This window comes from Momordica charantia (genome assembly GCF_013281855.1).
Source record: "Momordica charantia cultivar OHB3-1 chromosome 8 unlocalized genomic scaffold, Mcharantia_2.0 BLBB01000008.1, whole genome shotgun sequence".
NCBI lineage: Eukaryota > Viridiplantae > Streptophyta > Magnoliopsida > Cucurbitales > Cucurbitaceae > Momordica > Momordica charantia.
Window position 1 is genome coordinate 1,928,738 of NW_028275166.1, and position 19,483 is coordinate 1,948,220.

Genomic DNA, 19,483 nt, shown 5'->3' on the forward strand with positions numbered 1-19,483 from the left:
ATTTTGTGGAATAATAATTATCTACACCCATGGTAAAAATACTTGATATTTGATTTTTTTTAATATTTATAAGATAATAATACTTATCTCCTCATGAGTTATTAAGTATTTTTTTTACTGCAAATATAAGCTCGATCCATAATAATTGACACCTATTTTATGACAATCGGATAATGAATACTAATCTTTTTCTCTACTTGTTGCATTTAAAAAGAAGAAAAGTATTACTTTATCGATAATTATTAAAAATTTGACCGCGAAAAATGAAGGAAACAAAATTAGAAAAATAAATCATATACATCCCATCATAGAAAGAACGTTTTGCAAACTGCTGGCCCAATTTTCTTCCCTTTTTCACCGTTATCGGTTAAATAAAAAAGAGAGACAAAAAAAAAAATGAAAAATGACAAAAAAGCACCAAAGTTTTCCTTCTTTACATAAACTCCTCTCTCTCACCTTCTTCTCTAACTCTGCATGTTCCACTTCCTCCTCTCTTTCTCCTCACTTTTTTTCATCTTCCATGGCTTCCTCTCTCTAATCGCAGCACATGTAAATTCTCGCTTCTTTTGAGAAGAGACGAATCGATCGAGAGATGCTTCCTTTTCAGAGTCACTACGGATTGCAGACTAGTAATTGGTCGAATTATTGCAACGGAGATCGTGTTAAACGATCAGTTTTCGCCGGCGAATGCTCGATCGTTAACAATGCGGCGGATTCATCCAAGGAGGAGAGGAAATCGACTGAAGCGAGCCGAAGCCATAAGGAGGCCGAGAGGAGACGGCGACAACGAATCAATTCGCACCTATCCACGCTCCGGACGCTCCTCCCTAACACCACCAAGGTATCGTTTAATCCGCAGATTGTTGAGTGCATTTTGTATTATCAATGTTCAATTGACGAAGCGTTGAAGTTTGAGAGATGGCGGAGGAAAATTTTTGATTAATTTTAGGCTCTGCTTTCTTTGTTGAATAGACTGACAAGGCGTCGCTACTAGCGGAAGTGGTGAGTCACGTGAAGGAACTGCGGCGGCGAGCGGCGGAGGTGGCGCGTCGGAGTACTGCGGATCAATGCGGCGGCGGTGGAATTCGATCGGAGACCGAGCCGGCGCCGTGGCCTTTCCCTAGCGAGGAAGACGAAGCGACGCTCTGTTACTGCGATAACGAAAACAGGGTAATGAGAGCGACAGTTTGTTGCGATGAGCGATCCGGTCTAAACCGGGATTTGATGCAAGCGATCCGGTCGGTTCAGGCGAGGGCTGTGCGGGCCGAGACGATGACGGTGGGCGGGCGGACGAAGAATGTGGTGGTTTTGGAGTGGTGCGGCGGGGACGGCGGCGGCGGCGGGAGTAGAGAGGAGGAGTTTGTGGGCCTGAGGCGGGCCTTGAAGGCCGTAGTGGAGAATCAGGCCCAAAATCTTTCGAGTAATAAGCGGGCCCGGAGTTGGGCTTCTTGTCCAGAGGAGGATCGGTTTTTCATGTGCTGACGTGGGCTGCCAAGGTGTAAACGTATTAGGGTTTGTTATGTTGTTGGAGCTGGGAATCTATTTTTCTGCTTGGTGGAAAATGGAAACTGAAACAAAAGTGCTCAGCCTCTAACGCGAGAAAACGACCGACATGTCGTTTAACGCACAAAATAAGTTATAAACGGCCAGCCAAACCCACAAACTCACTCGGGATGGATCTTGATGATGGTATATCTTATTTAATTGTATTTTCCTTCCTTTCTACAATCTTTTTATTTTACATGCATGCTAATTAAATTAATATAATGAGTTTGGTTAAATTATAACTTTGGTCTTTGTCGTTCAAAAAATAAAAAATAATAATAATAACAATTTCGGTTTCTGAACTTTTAGAGTTGTATTTGATAAGTTTTTTTTTAAACTTTAAGAAGTGTCTAATCGATTTATACATTTTTAACATTATATTTTTTAATAGAACTCTGAAGTTTCAAACATATCTAACAGGTTTATGAAATTAAATTTTACGTTTAAAAGATACCTGAGTGATGAAGTTAGAAATTCTAATTGACACAAAATTAAAAGTTTAGAGACTTATTTAATAATGTTTAAAGCTTAAAGATTTATTAAATACAACGTCCAAAGTTAAAGATTAAAGATGCATTTTTCAATTCAAAGACTTATCAAACACAACATCCAAAGTTAAATAAATAAAATTTGATATTCAACCATCAATATCTATCATTTTTATTTGAAAAGAAAATGTGAAAGTCATTTGATCAATTGTACAATAATAGGTAGCTTATTAGAAGTTGAGTCGAATCATGTTAAGTAAAACATACTTGAATAATTGTTCCCCCTTAAATCTTGTGACCTATTACATTGAATGATAAATTAAATAAATGATACTATCATTTTGTTAGGACAACAGACCTTCCATATTTTTACACGTCCATTTTAAAATATATAAGTTTACTTTGGGGATAGTTGTTCTCCGAGTACAATGAGTCTAACGTCATGCTTACTGAAAAAAAGAAGAGTAAAAATCATGGGAGGAATCAAGCCAAGTTATTAATAATGTGCTTATAAAAATACGATAATTAATAAGAAAGCAAATAGGAAAGTAAAAAAGAAAGAATGGTAATTATAATTTAATAGAAGAAGAACAAAAAACAAAAAACAAAAATTAAAAGCATTTGAAGAAGGACACGTGTCAACCGACAGTGAAGCGCTGGGTCTTGGGAGAGCTTTTGTCCACTTAGCGAGAGAGTTGAAGACAGACGTCTCCTCCCTCCTTATCCTCATTTAGTCCTCAATCATTATTTTCTCTCTTTATTACTTTTTCTTTGTACGAAATGATTTCTCTTAAAATATCTATATATGTATTAAACTAAAACTTTCATTTTTTCAAGGAAAATACTTTTCTTGACCTATGTAATTTTGATCAGATAATTAAGAAAAGATTGTAAAATAAAAAAAATTTATAAAAATAACCTGTCAATTTTTCAACGTAATTAAAATTATATAGATTTGTAAGAGGTAAGCTTTTTATTTTTTTAATAAAAAAGTTTATTTAGAATATCGTTGCCGTGACGTTCACGCAGCGTGCCCACTAGATGATGCCCATCCTATCCTCGTGTACTTTTTAGAATTTAGTTTATAGATTATTCTGTTTAATAATATTAAGTTTTATATTACTTTTAATTTATAAAATTATCTTATAAGGTTGTAAACCTTTTTGTTTATCTGACATCCAAACAACCACCGTCTATATTATTTTTAATAAAATGCAGAGTTTCAAAATTTTCGTACAAGGGATAAACTTTTAAAATTATATTCAACGTATTCTTAAAATTTAAAAATCTAATTTTATCTATGGAGCTATTCAATATTGGAATCAAACCTGTTATTAACGTGGATATTTCGTCAGATTATCTCTATAAATACTTTTAATTTTGATTTGACTTAAAAAATATCTATGTATTTCAGTTTATGCTTAATAGTCTTTGGATCTGTTAAACATTTCTTACGTTCACTTATTAGCTATTTTTTAAGCGCACAAAATTTAACGTAGATCTTTTATTATTAAATATAAAACTCACATTCCTGAATAAAAAAAATAATAGGTTACAAATCTATTAGATACAAAATTTCAAGTTTACGTAACTATTAAACATTTTTCAAAATTCATAAATTTGTTAGATTGAACCCACCATCATAGATGACTTATTGGTCCAAAAGAGTCCTGATAAATTGAAAATGAACGGATTCAAATTCCGATCATCTATCATAAAATTTAATTTCTATAATTTCTATGTATTTTTAAGCTAATGTGTTTGGCATGTATTTTTTCTCTCAGAGATGTGTATAGAAAAAGTTATAAAACTAGAAAATGGCCAAACACAAACACGATATGAAATGAATCTGATCTCCATTAATGGGGTGATATGGATAAGCTTGAAAACGAGAGAGACGTCTTCTTTCCTTACAATTTTTCATATAAATTAAGAAAAACAAAAATATGGAACCAAAATTCAGTTGTATTCTGTTCGTAATTTGTAAGAAACATCTCAACAGTCATCCCCTTTCAACTGGGAAAGGCGGGAAGCGAAATGGGTCACCCAATTCGTGAGTTCTCTTTTCAATTTGTTCAGAATCAATATCCATCGATTTCTTCTTTTAGTTTCTTTGTCAAATGAAATTATTGTTGCTTAATCGTAGGCTTAAGAGCTTCCTGGGGTTGGCTAGTTTCAGAAATGGCTGCGATTAGACCCACCTTAATCCACAAGAATCCCTTTATTTCCTCCTCATCATTTTCCGTCGGGAGAAGTCCCCTTTCTGTGAGTCCTTCGATCTTTTTTTCTTTTGTAAATTCAGTATCCAGTAGCCTTTTTATGGACTTGAAATTTGAATCTATAGATGAAGGAAGAAATCGACGAAACTCATCAGGAACTGGAAGTGCCTTCTAATCGCATTCACGAGTGAGATTTCTTTTTCCTTCTCTGACATTTGTTCTTCTGCCAATTTACTCTTCGAATGTATCAATGGGAAGTCCGATGAATTTTCTCTTCTGGGTCTTAAAGGTTGGAGGTCTCTAGGAACCCATCAGGGCTTGCCCAAGAACTTTCAGGCATGGAAATGAGAAATGTGGCTAAAGTAAAAGATGAAGATAACCTGTTTGATGAAATGAAAAAGAGATTTCTGAGTTTTAAGAAGCACAAGTATTTGTAAGTAGCAGTTTTTGATTAATGAATGAGCAAATCTGAGGATTTTTTTGGCAACATGAAAACAAATTTGGGATTGGTTTTAAGGATTTCTTTTGAAAACAGGGAACATTTGGAGCATTTTCAAGCTCTTGCAGAACTACAAGCCCCTAAGGTAAAACTAAGATGAACGTTGAAGATCTTATGCCTTGTTTTGACTATCTGCTTATCACTTTGGTTCATTTGTTTTAAAATTACATTGGATAATTCAACACAAGCTCACAAGTAGAACAGTTCATGGTGATTTCTTGTGCGGATTCTAGGGTATGCCCATCCAATATCCTTGGATTTCAACCCGGTGAAGCTTTCGCGATTCGCAATGTAGCGAACATTGTTCCACCATGGGAGGTATGAAACCTTGTGTAAATATCTTGCATCATCTTAAGTGCCAGTTTGACATGTTTTTTTGAAAAATGTGTTTTAGAGAGAATTTTTTTATGTAAGCACCCAGAGAATAAAATTAATTAACTGTTTTCTCTAAAACTACTTACTTTTGATTATCCAAAATTTTGAAAAGTACTTTTAATTAGTCAAAAGCATTTTTTACACTCTTAAACCTTTAAAATTTTACTAAAACACTATCAAATTTTTGTTTAAAAAGTATTTTTAGTCATCCACAGCACTATCAAAAGGTATGCCAAACACACTAAGTCAGAGTTAGAGTTGAACTCTTTGACTGTCTTTAGGCAAGAAAATAACTAATTTGAAGTATTTGCATTTTACTTTTTGTACAGAATGGACCAACTGAAACCAATGCAGCCCTTGAGTTTGCAGTAAACACACTTGAAGTAGGCTGTTTTCCATGTCTTTTACAGTGAAATTCGATATTTACATCTCTACTCTGTACTCTTCAGTCTGCACATAAGACTTAAGAGAATGCATTTATCTGAGCTCTGAGAGAATTGCCTTTGTGCTGAAGGTTGAGAATATTTTAGTCATTGGCCATAGTAGTTGTGCTGGGATCCAGAGCATTATGAGCATGGAAGACGATGTTACCGCCTCGAGGTTTCACTTCTTCTGATTCCCTTGTATCTTCTATACCCGTTTTTCAGGTTCAGATTTGCCTTTCGAGCTGTAATTTATTTCTTATTTTGCTATGGTAGCTTTGTTCATAAGTGGATGGCGAATGCAAAAGTTGCCAAATTAAGAACAAAAGCTGCCGCCGCACATCTTAGTTTTGACCAGCAATGTAAATATTGTGAGAAGGTAACTATTCTTTCATTTCAAATACAAACCACACGAACTCTGTTGGATTTAATTCATCTTTGCTTGGAATCTCTTCTTTCTTTACTGATTCTTACCCTGTTGAGTTACTCTAAAAGCCCTACATTTGTTTACAAAAGTTAAAACTATTCGAGCATCGCTAAATTTGTCGATTGTTTACGAAAGAAAGTAGAGAAAGAATAAGCAAAGGAAAATGAAGTAGGTCCTTTTCACGACAATGACGCAGAAATAAGAGAGAATAATGTTTTGAGACAGTTTCTAATTTTGATGATGTCCTTTTTTTGTAACCAGGAATCGATCAAACTTTCATTGAAGAACTTGACGACGTACCCGTCGATCGAGGAGCGGTTAAAACGGGAGTTGATTTCTGTTCATGGAGGATACTATGATTTCTTGACTTGCACATTTGAGAAGTGGACCCTTGATTACAAGAACGCCAGCAGAGTTGATGATGATGATGATCATCATGGATGTCTGATGAAAAACCAATCAGTTTGGTGTTGACATTTTCTGAATCATTATCCTCTCTGAAACTTGGGGAGAGCAGCTGCTGAAATCATTACAAGAAAACGTATCTGTAAATTGCGTCTTTAGTTTCATGAAGGTGATGATTGATCTGCTATGTAACATGTACAACTCTTGTATATGAATTTACCTTACATCAATGTGGAAAAATGTTTATCCGAATTTTTGAAGGACTAATTTGAAAATCAAATATTGTGGATTTTAAGAGATTTGTTGTCTAAATAAGAAGGATATTTTGTTGGGTATTAACGGAAAAGTGACGCTAACAAAATTTTAATATTTGGCAAAAATATTAAATTTTGTCGGTGATATTGTCACCTACATTTTTTTTAATATTATTGGTACATTAGTAAGATGTAGGCTAACAAAAATTTTATTGATTCTTATTCTAAAAAATGTTTAGAAAAAAGAAACAAAATGTTAAACGAGATATCTGCCAAAGTTTTTTTTTTTTTCAAACAAATATTTACGAGTGTTGATTCTAAATTCTACCAAGCTCTAAAGGTTGGTTCCTTTGAACTCTGTCGAACTACGGAAGAGCGAGCTGCATAAGAAGATACATGCACAGAAGGAACAAACACTCAAAAGTTTAAGTCGGTGAGAGCACGAGCTCAATTAGTCGGCCTTATATAAAATGATGTATCTGAGTTGTTGGAGTGACGTCCCTTTTATTGGCAGCATGGGGGAGGGGGGATAAGTCTGCTATGGTCGTTATGTGTTAGCCAGTTACAGACTGTCAAGTCTTAGGTTGGTCTCCCTTTAGCTTGATTGTCCATAGTAGAACCAATTGGTTTTCTAGCTCTTTTCAAGTTGGTCCTTGTTGGTAGGTCGGACCTAATCTTTCAGGTGGGCAGATCCCATCCAACTCCACCGAGCTGACAGTCTATTTTTTTTATCTCTCCAACAACAGGTCCGAGCATAAGTTTATACCACCTCGATTTCTTTTATAGAACAATATCATCCTACAACATGTAGTTGTCAATAAATTTATGTACCAAAAAATTCGGCCTCTCTTTAATAATTTCTTGATCAGTTCTTTACTTCTTTTTAGTGAGCATTTAGTAATATACTTTTAATTTTTTAGTAATTAAAAATATTCTTTGCTTACTCAAAAAAGGAAAAAAAAAGTGTCAAAAGTACTGAATACGTATCTTCTTGTCTGTTGCTTGTATTGTACTTTGAACTTTTATACATTCCGGAGGTTGTTTTCGGCATCTTTTTTAGGGCCCAGAAAAAAAAAAGGTTAAAATAAAGGCAAAAAATAAAAAAGAACAATATGATGCTGAAAATAGAATAGTTTTGAGATTTTGATTTTTTCATACTTTAATGTCAATTTTATTTTATTGACTGTTAATCCATCGTTTGAACAATTTTTACTAGTTTATATATATCTTTAAATCTCCATCCTAAATTTCTTCGGCTATAGCTTCGTTTTGATTTTATGCTAAATATCTCACTCTATCTACTTTGAAAACTATATTAGATTATATAATTACTTAAAAAAATATATTAAAAACTGCTTAGATACCGGAACTTCAGATCATAAAAATTATGTCAATAGACAAAGCACCTATTAACATTGAACACTAAAAAAGAATCATTGGTTAAACCGAACTATATTATATATCTAAACTTAGCCATAAAAGAAATATTCAAATATAATAACAAAACGTCCAAATCCAAGTTTGATACTTTACTTTACATTGATGGGAAATAAGCAAACAAAATATTATGGTTGGATTGAAATGTTACATTTTGGGGCAGATGAAGAGAATGCTAACCCAATAGAAATGGGCAAATTTGTCAAGTTGTCATCTTTTTTTTTTTCTTTTTTAATAAAAAACTATTTTATAATTTATTATGTTTTTGGCTGTTTGGGCATTGCATTCCAATGAACAGAAGCAACCAAATTCAGTTGGGATAAAACTTTCAAGTGTATATGCCAAGAAAAAGGGAAACTCATCACATGGAATTATGGTAAGGTTTGTCCTTGAAAACAATATTCTTTCCTTAATTACCCAACAAAATAGGCAACCAAACAAATAAGGCAACACCTAAAAAATCTTCATCTTTCCTCTTTTAGCATTTATCTCTCTCATATATTGAGAATAATTTGCATATGAGAATCTAAACTTTAACTTTTATATACCTCTCATTCGTATTTTCTAAATCTATTTTCAACTACGATATTAACTTATCTTATGTGTTGCGTTTATCATATACATCTCATATTAATATTAAAATTAAAAAAAAAACAAGCAGTTCTATTGAACGTGATACAACAATTAAAACATTTTATTTCTATTTTTTCAAAGAGATTATATATTTGAATCTCCACCAATAATAAAATATTAGATTTGTCCTCCGAAAAATTTCGAGATAAAAGTGTGATTAAAAAAGAAAAAGAAGGGAAAAAATATGGTGAAATTGTCGGCAAAGGGCAATTGGGGAGATTAGAAGGTAAAGTAAGGCGTTAAGTAAAAATGATTAGAAGGCAGCAGCAACGCCGCATTCAAATGGAACCTTCTCTCCGACTTTGAATAGAATATATTTTGAAATTATCAAAATTAAAATATTAAAACAAAACAGCACATGGATTTTGAAATTATTTAATAATACAAATTCAAAATACCAAAATTGAAAATACTCTTTAATTCTGGTCAAACTAAGTCGGCTGCTCTCCAGTCTCCCCCTCCTTTCTCCGCAGACAACATTTGCAAATTATTCCATTTTCAAATATTTGATTATTTCTAATTATAGATATATGTATTTACCAGCAAATGACACATGTTCCGCTTGTTAGGTTCATGTCTTTTGACCAATCAAATTTGCCTTACATAAGTTTATATGAGCTTACATAAATTTTAATCAAAATTTTTTGTGCTTAACTATTTCCAAGCTGAAAGACTTTTGAATGATTCACACTATCCTGATTCTCTAAGTATAACTCAATAGTTAATGCCGATGTTGATTTTTGGACGGAGCACTGGATAGATGCCACGTAATATCATGTATGCCTTCATCTCTTAGTTGAAGTTTGACCTACACATGAAAACTTAGTATCTGTGTGATGTTTTGTCGATTGCACTTCGATGTCTAAATTAGTATTTGGGGTGGGAGCATACAGGTGTAGAGCACTAAAAGTTTTGTAACGAGAAATTTCACAACCTTTCAAATAGTAAAATTTGCATATCTTCATTTAGTTTCAAGTGTTGCTTTTATGATGGAGAGAGAGAGGAATCATTGTATGGCTGGGTGGAGACCACCGATACCCTGATCCTTCTTAAGGGTCGTAGAAGAGCGCAGTGGCATCTTGGACGATTCTCTGACATGTGTTAGGATTCGGTCGTTGGGTGTCCACACCTCTATTAGTTGTCTTGTACAAATTACTTAAATGCGCTCAGCTTCCTCGTCTTACTTGACTCGAGCAGCTGATTGGAGTCAGGTGTGCTTCTTTAAACTTTACTCGATAATAATTAAGGGTCGTTTGTTTTTTGGGAATGTAGATGCCCGGCATCTTCAGGAGAGACAAAAATAATGAAGGGACATCCAAATCGACTCGGATGCCTTTCGTATGGACATCTCGTCGAGTATCTTACATGACTCATTTTAAGATACTTTGTAGTGATAAGTTAGAGGGAGAAAGAAGGGATTTTCAGAGAGAGATTGAGGATGTTAGAGATAGCGTTTATCTGTCATTTTGCGTCCATTTGAGAGCGCCACCAATATGGGTCAATTAAGTAGTTCTCTTCTCTCCTTTGTTGTTTGTTGTTTTGGGATATGGGGGATGCCTCAGCCTCTCTCTACAATTTGGAAAGGCGGTGCCCTCTCTCATCTCTCCCATCTTTCAAATCAGGCGGTGGGCCCCACCCTCCACCCCCCGCCCAACAGCGGCGCCACTGGTCTTTCTTTACTTGGTTTCCAAGCTCACCCACCACCACCACCCTCTCTCTTTCTCTCTCCTCCCTCCCATTTTTATTACTATAAACAAATCCAATCCCTTCCTTCTCTCAAATTTCAGTTTCCACCTCTCTCTCTCTCTCTTCTCCCAATTGCATCCTCACAAACAAAATATATAATAAAAAGAAAGACGATCAATTTTTCTTTTTTCTTTTTGGGGTTTCAAAGAAATTATGAAAGGCGATTTCGGTCACCCCAAGAGCAAAACTTCCAATATGTTATCCAAATTCCATCTCGCCCACCCGTTTACCCACCCGCCCCACCAACCCGACAACGACATCTCCTCCGCCGCCGCCGCCGCTGCCGGCCCTCCGCCGCTCAAACATCACCTCCATGACCATACCTCCGCCGCCGATGGCTCGACCATTGAGGTGGTACGGCGGCCGAGGGGCCGCCCCCCGGGCTCCAAGAACAAACCCAAACCGCCGCTCGTCGTGACCCGAGAACCCGAACCCGCTATGCGGCCGTACGTTCTAGAAGTGCCCGGCGGAAACGACGTCGTTGAAGCCATTGCCCGATTCTGCCGTCGGAAGAATATGGGTCTTTGTGTACTTAACGGCTCCGGTATCGTCGCTAACGTCTCCCTCCGGCAGCCCTCTGCGACGCCCGGCGCGACCGTCACGTTCCACGGCCGCTTCGAGATCCTCTCTATTTGCGCCACCGTGTTACCTCACACGACGCCGTACCCCGTCCCCAACGGCTTCACTATCTCCCTCGCCGGACCGCAGGGCCAAATCGTCGGCGGATTGGTCGCCGGCGCGTTAATCGCCGCCGGTACCGTTTTCATCGTCGCCTCATCGTTTAACAATCCGTTGTACCATCGGCTTCCCGACGAGGAGGAGATTAAGAATTTGGGCTCCGGCGGCAGCGGCGGCGAGGGTCACTCTCCACACGTCTCCGGCGGTGGAGACAGTAGCGGCCACGGACAGCCTATGGTGGAGCCGTGTGGAGTGGCTAGCTACAGTTGCCACGCGCCCTCCGACGTAATTTGGGCGCCGACGGCGAGGCAACCGCCGCCGCCACATCCGCCGTACTAATTTCTTTTTTTTTTTTTTTGTGCCATTAATTTCCCATTTACTTTGCGTTGATCTTCATCTTAGGCTTTTTTGTGGTTTGGTGTAGAATTTTTGGGTTTGATTTGAAATGACTGGAAAAAGCAAATCAGCTGATTTTTTTCTTTTCTTTGCATGATTATTATTATACTTTTTCAACTTAATTAGTTGAAATAATTCGAACGAACTATAATGCGAGGGTGGCTGTTCTTGCTCTGGGTTTCGTACATTTAGACGTAATTAGAAAATTATTAATCAAAGTTCACATTTTCTTAATCCACTGTGTTAATTTGCTTTATTGCAACTTGCAAGATGTTTCTTTTTTGTCGTTCTCTTTTTTTGTAATGGTTTTTATACGTTCTCTATAATTATGTAAAACAGTTAATTAAATTCATGCGAATATATTAATAATTTGAGAAGTTAACTGTTTTTCATGTATTGTTAAATAATATATTTCAATAACTAATTGACAATTTTATGGTTTTCTATTTTTTTTATGAAATTACTTGGAAAGTTGAAGTATATATATATATGTTTTCACGTACTCCCCATTTTGTGCATCTGTTGCATTTTAAAAAATTTTAATTATATGTTTATCTTTTATTTCTATCATGATATTTGTTTTTCAAATTTTAAATGAGGTGTCTTGATCATAGACAAAATTTCAATAACCTAATATAACTCACGTTTTTTCAGATAGGTGTAGCCTATTCCTATCAATACCTATCATTAAATTAAAAAATCACGTGATAATAAAAATTTGTTCAAAAATTTTTGTAAGGATAGGTTTTTAATGAGGCCACATCAAAAAGACTAAAAAAATAATTAAAAAATAAAATAAAATTATAGCAACGTAGGTATTTTGGGGAAAATTATATGGGAGATTATTTTATTTTATTTTATTTTTGGATAAAATTAGATGGAGAGTTGGTCGACATTGGTGTGTGTGAACATATCTTTGTTTGTAGTGTGGAAATGGTGGAGTTTGTGTTTACATTCACAGGTGGGGAGGTGTGGGTCTTTATCTTTGCTTTAAAATCCATTTATTCCCATTTTCTTTCCCGCTCTTCTTTTTCTTCTGGAAATAAATTTATATTCATGAGCCAACTCATAAAAAATTATGGATTCCAATTTCCACTCTAGATATTATTGTATTAAAAAAAATTTTATTCATGGACCCAGTATGCTATATATAGCATATTTGGGAATCCACTCAATATATTTTTGCTGTTAATTTGGGATTTTTTTTCCGTATTTAAATGATTTTTGAAAAGAGAAAAAAAGCGTTGATTCTAAGATAATCCTAAATTTAATATATAAAAAAAGTTCATTATTTCCAACTTTGTATTTAGCTCTAGGAGTCAAATTTGAACTTTAAATGACTTTTAAATTGTATCAAATTGAATTTTCTAAGGTATAAGCAATGAAATTAATACTTTAATTAGCTGATGACGATCTTCTTTTGAAAGATAATTTTTGTCCAAATGAATAGTAATCGAGAAGGGAGGAGGGAAACAATTTACTTTGTTGTAATTTAAAAGTTACTCCCTAAACTTTTAGAATTGAAAGATTATATATAAATTTTTTTTTAAACATAAACATATATAAAAAGTTAGAAGGTAAAATTCTACCTCTCTCTAACTCTGTCTCTATTCGTGACTAGCTAGTTAGGGTTGTTGTTGTAATTGAACGAGATTTATCATGTCATTACAGTTTTTCATTCCTTTTTTAATCATGTTGAATACTTTTAGCTGGGCTTCAATATTTTTACTAAATTTATATATCTTACTTGAAATTTGTTGGCTAGATTTAGGTATTAATAACCTCCTAATGATCCCTTTTAAACCCTGAATCCTAGATTGAATTTTTTTTAGTTTTTTACTTGTTAATAAAATAAATCAGAAATAAGGGTAAATTAAGAACATGGCATAAAATATCAATAAAAAGAAAGTATATAAAATTGTAAAAGTAATAATTGTGTGTAGAGGATAAATTAAAATATAGGGAGGATATGAGTAAACGAGCATACGTTAAAAACCTGCTTTGCATGGAAACCATGTCATATTATATATTATTTTTTTCAGTGTACTTATCATGAGAGAGAGAAATCAACTCAAAAAAAAAAAAAAGTAAATATATTATTATCGTTATTATTTATTAAAATTAGTCAATTCAAAAATCTCTCTAACTTTAATTACGTAATATGAAAGCTATATAAGGATCAGGTGGCTGCACACTTCTAAAGTAGGTATTAATTTACTTGTTTCAACTGATATTCATTATAATTTTATTTTATAAAATATTTATTTTTTTATTAAATTATAAATTCGGCCCTTCAATTTTATATCTAATAGATGCCATCAACTTTATTAGTTTTAAAGTTTACGTTACCAATTGCATGCACTTGCTTAAAATCGATTTATCACATAATCTTTGAATAATACAATCAATAGCTTCATATATAAGCGTTAAACTGATGGTGTAAGAATAAAGATTTATTAAACATAAAATTAAAAATTCGGGACTTACTAAATCTTTTTAAAAGTAGCTAAAAAAACTAAATACACTCATCTAAGTTTATAAGCCAAACTTGTAATTTAACCTTGATTAATATGTTTAGTATTTATTATTGTTTCAGTTTCTATATTAGTATTTGAACTTTTATCAAACCACACCTATCGTAAAAATGATGATTTATATATGCTATAGATAGTTCATATTTTCAACTATTGAAAAGTTTGAACGCACCCATTTCTGTACCGATTCCGGAAGAGCGAAGAAAAAGGGGATGTTTTGTTAATAGGAACAAGAAAGTGTTTATAGCCATAGCGATATAAACAAGAATACTCATCCGAGCCGCAGGAACATGTACATATAGAATACGCAGGATTGGACACAGTATAAAAGACCTTTTAGAAGCACGTATACCGTTGTAGAAAAAATGCTTTCTAGGTTTGTCTTGTGTCTCCGTAACAAATGGTCCATTTATTGATGGGCGAACGACGGGGATTGAACCCGCGCGTGGTGGATTCACAATCCACTGCCTTGATCGACTTGGCTACATCCGCAACTAGCTAATCAGACGCGAGCCCCTCCTCAGGCGGATTCCTCCTTTTGCTCCTCAGCGTACGGGGTATTAGCAGCCGTTTCCAGTTGTTGTTCTCAATCAAACTAAAATACCCAACAAGCGTTAACTCTCCCCAAAAAGGAGGTGATCCAGCCAAGATTTTGATGATAAAATTTTTGAGGTAGAATTTAGGTTAACATTATCACTATAGTCTATATAATTTGAGTCTAATTTTAATTTAGTAAAAAGTTATATTTCAAATAAATGAGAAACAAATATGAGAAGTCATATTTCTGAAAAACACATAAGTTTGGGAGACAATGTTTACTTCAACAACAATAACAATATTTATGTGTTTGCTATTGAAAAATGGGGAGAGCTCCTTATATTTTTTAAAAGATTATACGTTATTACATCTTCCTCTTTTATTTCTCAAAATTTTAATGGTGGTGAGCACCGTACTAGATATATAGGTACTCACCGTTGAACTATGCTCTCTTGGCAAAGTCTTAAAATCAATTGATAAACCTAAAAATTATATATAAGGTTATATTATATTAGTGATGAAATTTTGCTAATCTGAGCCTAGTTAAACCCGTTAAGCCACACATCTCCGATCAAAAAGTCGTGAGTTTGAACCTCCACCCAATATGTTGTTCTAAAAGAATATAGTATTATATTTAAGGTGGTAGAATTTTTTTTTTTTTTTTTTACTACAACATGTGGGATAGGAGATCGAACTCACAACCTAGTGATTGGAGATATATGCCAAATATCAATGAACTATATTCGCTCTGGCATTTAAAATGGTAAAGTATGGATAATATATAAAGTGGTTTGCAATATTAATGAGGGATTTTGTGATTAATTACAAAGAGACAAGGTTGAGCGAAATTAGGTCACGTGAGAGGATAAAGCAATGACAAATAATTAATTTTCCTTTGTCGATTACTCTTTATTTGGACTTTTCTTCGCCCAATTTGTCATCAACTCTCACTCTCATCTGCACCAGTTTTTATTAAATAGAACAGTTCGGTATTATATATGTATATATATAATTGTTGTTTTTAATTGTTATTATTTATTAACTTAAATATTATTTTAGTTGCTATATTTTGATTTAGTTTATGTTCATCCATATAATTTTAATCGCTATATTATTATTTAACATATATTTTGCACTTTGTTTGTTGAGTGGTCCTTTAGGTCTATTCAAAACTTTTTAATATTTATTATTAGTTTTCCCTTGTGGAACACAAATTTAATTTGTCTTTATTTTGTTTTTATGTTTTTGGTTCTAATATGTTTTCTATGGGTCTTCTATTCTTGAATTCTATTCATTTTCTTATTTTAGTCTAACATTTTACAACTTTTGTTTTTGATATAAACTTTTATTATTTATAATAATTTTGGTTTGAGAGGTCAATTTTAGTCCTTTTTATAGTTTCTATTTTAAACTACCGAATATGTGAAAGGAACTCTACTAATTATCTACATAATTTGTTAAAATTTGAGAACTTTTTAAGAGTTGGTTTTGATACTAATTATGAATGTTTTTGTTAACCTACGTACCTTTCAACTTACCGTGAAATTCAAATTCATTTTTCTAAAATTCCACGGTTTTACACGTTTCTGTGCCATTAAATCAATCTAGGATGGTTGAAGGTATATTAAATTTAGATGAACAAATTAGAAAACAGTTTGAAGTAATTTGAGGACAAAAAATGAGATTTTTAGGCTAGACGCTGTTCGTCTTGTACGCGTATCTAGGTCGTGAGCATGCCCATTTTGTGAAATTTGACTAAAACTATAATAAACTCGAATTAAACCTTTTGAATGTGTAGGGACTAAATTGGTTATTCAACCTAAAATATAAAATAATATGTTGAGAAACATAAACTTTTGAGATAAATAGCATTGAATGGGTCATGGGTGTAAAGTCAAATATTATACAATAAAGTCTAGAGTTTGGTGGGAGAGGTAAGATGATGGGATGAATTGAATTTGGCTAGAGAACTCTTAGCACACAGCCCAAGTCGTATGATTTTGACGTTTGAGCCAATTGGATAATTAAAACGTATACGAGATTCGATGTGTATATTAGAATAATATTTAAATATTGACTAGTCAATAAGGATTGGTCGGCTTGTTGGTACGGTTAACTTGTTATCTACGATCACCTTTACTTTTTAGTTTGTCAGTCTGGTTAGCGCCTCTATCATGAGATGTTTTCTAATTTTTTAAAAAATAACGAATTATCAAATTTAGTGACGATGAATAACACTAACACTTCGACTTGCAATTAAAACTTTATATTATTAGGTTTCATTGACCCCTTTATTTCCATTTCAATAGTACTTTTGTCTTTTTCTTTCTCTCTTGAAGGTTCTAAAAGAATTTTTCTATTAAAAAAAAAATTTGGTGTTTCGGATAAGAAGTTGATTGGAGAATTTTCGAGTAAAAGTATGGACGAGGACAAAGTGTTGTCGTTTTGGGCAAATCTCATATCTCCATCTCTATCCTATCTCCCAACTTCATTTCAAATTCTTCTCTCCTCTCTCTCTCCATTTATAATAATTGTTCAAAATGTTAAACAACAATGATTAAAAATATATCTTTTTCAAAGAAAATAATACAAAATGGAGTCACAAAACAAAAGTAACAAGACCCTAACAAAATTTGGTCCCTTTCATCTGCCTCGTCTTCTAGATTTTGTAGGGCTCGTTTGATAACATTTTCTCATAATTGTATACAAATTTTGAAAATAATCAAAACTTGTTTCTCCTTTCTTGTTCCTATTTCCAATTTGTTCTCAAACATAAAAAAAAATATTGTTTTATCATACTTGAATTCTTAGAGGTTGGAACAATGCAATACATTTTTCTTCATTAAAAATAAAGAAACAAAAACAAAAAACAGGAACGTTATCAAACGAGTCCGTAGGGTCCGTCCTTTTGTCTCTTGTTTCTTGTTTCTAATTTTATTAAGAAATCTAAACATTTTTAACTATTTATATTTCTTGTTTTTCATTTTTAGAAACATTCTAAAAAATTTGTATAGAAGGTCTAAAAACAACAAAAACAAGTTTTTTGTTCTTGTTCCCATTTCCAATTTGTTCCAATAAAATAAAAATCTTGTTTTATTATTCTTAAATTAATAGGTGTTTGAGTAATACAATTATACTTTTCTTCATTAAAAAATATGAGGAAATAGAAACAAGATTGTTATCAAACCGACCCTTAATTTTTTTTGTAAATGATTGATAGCTCAAGTGTCATCTTTCTTTCCAATTTAATTGGACGGGTAGATTTTATTAAAAAAACAAACAAACAAAGGAGAGAAGATTTTAAAAAGAAAACCCTAATTTCTGTTGTAAGTTTTCGTATCTTTTTTTTTTATTATTATTATTATTATTATTATTATTATTATTATTATTATTATGTTAGTGGTTCGATTACAACAATATAACTACCTTAATAATTTTATTTTTTAAACTAAAAAGGTTACAATGATGATTTGGAAGGACTTTGAAGTAATATATAATCAATGGGGCGAAGTTTAAATTATTCTATGGAAAATTAGAGAGAGAAAAGGTATTAGATTTAGGGTTACTAAAATGTATATTTTAATTGTAGAGATTACTGAAGCTATTCTTTTATAGGCAGAACATGTCGAGTAATTAAAACGTGCGTGTTGGGATGTTTCATAGTCATGGTTGCTATATCTATAATTCTTTTCCTACCAAACAAAAATACTTTTGATATATATAGGTAATTAATTTGCTAAATTAAAATTATGAAAATGTGGAAACTATTTAGGGAAAAAAAAAAGTAGGGGTTGTCTCACTCAGATTTGTTGGATTGCAGGGTTGTATGAGACGAATTGGAATAATTTCTACTCACAAAATTAAGAGGAGCACGAACAACTTGGCGTATGAGATTGCAAGGAAAAAGCTTCATTTCTTTTTTTTTTTAAGAACATGAGGTTTGGGAGAGTGTTTTCCCCGATTGGATGTTATCTTTGATAAAACCGACTTCGATATTAATTCCGTTTAATGAAAGTGTAGTTTTTTTTCAAGAAAAAAAATATATATATTAACTATGTAACTAGATGATTATTGAGATTGATAGCCACATTAAATAATCTATCTTTGAAAGATACATGTTTTCTATACGTTTTCTTGCCAGAGCATAGCGAGCGAAGAAGATAATGATAGGAACAATTGTCCTTTTTGATTAAAAAAACTATTAGGTTATAAATGTTAAAATTTTAGGTTCTCTATTTTGTGTTTTTTTTAATTTTTTTTAGTACAGCATATTGGAGTAGAGATTTGAACCCACAATTTTTTCACAAATAAAGCATATTCAAGTTGGCAATATATATAAAAGTAAACTTCTAAACCTTTCAATATTAACGAGTTGAACTATATTATATATTTATATATATATAAAGTTAGTCGGTAAAATTTTGCCATGGTATAAATTTCCGACTCTACCACTGTTTTTTTCCTTTTTTTTTCTTTGTGAATTTTGGTTTAATTAGATTGGTTAGGTGGAAAAAGAAATGATGATTTGGTTGGTTGTGGTTGACTTGGATGCTCCTTTGTCGGATAAATTTAAACCTATTCAATTTGGTCGGCACCCCAAACTTGTAGTACTTTGCTTCTTCTAACCTCAGCTTCTTTTCCAATCTCCTTTTCCTAAAAAGCCCTCAACTTTTTACTCTTATCTTTCAATTTTTCTAAATCTTAGACTGGACTTTCTTGGCCATCTCTATAAATTTTGACTTCCCATTATAATCTTTTTCTTTCAATCTAAGTTTGCATAATTTTCTCCAAGAAAATGTTGGCATTAAATTTACTTCTTAATCATGTTCGCCTTTTTTATATTGAGTTTATTTACCTTTAGTCTTTATCGATCAATTTTTATTGAGTA

General features: G+C 33.0%; 3 protein-coding genes across 3 annotated transcripts; all 3 read left to right on the forward strand.

Annotated features, from left to right (window-relative positions):
• The first annotated feature begins 444 nt into the window (after positions 1-444).
• Positions 445-1,787, forward strand: LOC111004960 (transcription factor bHLH30-like). Its single transcript, XM_022276284.2, has 2 exons — positions 445-841; positions 973-1,787. The coding sequence occupies exons 1-2, from the start codon at positions 593-595 to the stop codon at positions 1,480-1,482; spliced, it is 759 nt and encodes a 252-aa protein (XP_022131976.1). The 5' UTR covers positions 445-592; the 3' UTR covers positions 1,483-1,787.
• Positions 1,788-3,927: 2,140 nt separating this feature from the next.
• Positions 3,928-6,677, forward strand: LOC111004573 (beta carbonic anhydrase 5, chloroplastic). The gene is made up of 10 exons (XM_022275622.2): positions 3,928-4,086; positions 4,180-4,298; positions 4,378-4,439; positions 4,542-4,685; positions 4,788-4,836; positions 4,956-5,069; positions 5,456-5,509; positions 5,641-5,726; positions 5,825-5,927; positions 6,237-6,677. Exons 1-10 carry the CDS (start codon positions 4,071-4,073, stop codon positions 6,447-6,449), a joined length of 960 nt encoding a protein of 319 aa, XP_022131314.1. The 5' UTR covers positions 3,928-4,070; the 3' UTR covers positions 6,450-6,677.
• Positions 6,678-10,150: 3,473 nt separating this feature from the next.
• On the forward strand, positions 10,151-11,612 carry LOC148209379 (Putative AT-hook DNA-binding family protein). The gene has a single exon (XM_088127150.1). It carries the CDS (start codon positions 10,604-10,606, stop codon positions 11,465-11,467), a length of 864 nt encoding a protein of 287 aa, XP_087983276.1. The 5' UTR covers positions 10,151-10,603; the 3' UTR covers positions 11,468-11,612.
• The last annotated feature ends 7,871 nt before the right edge of the window (positions 11,613-19,483 follow it).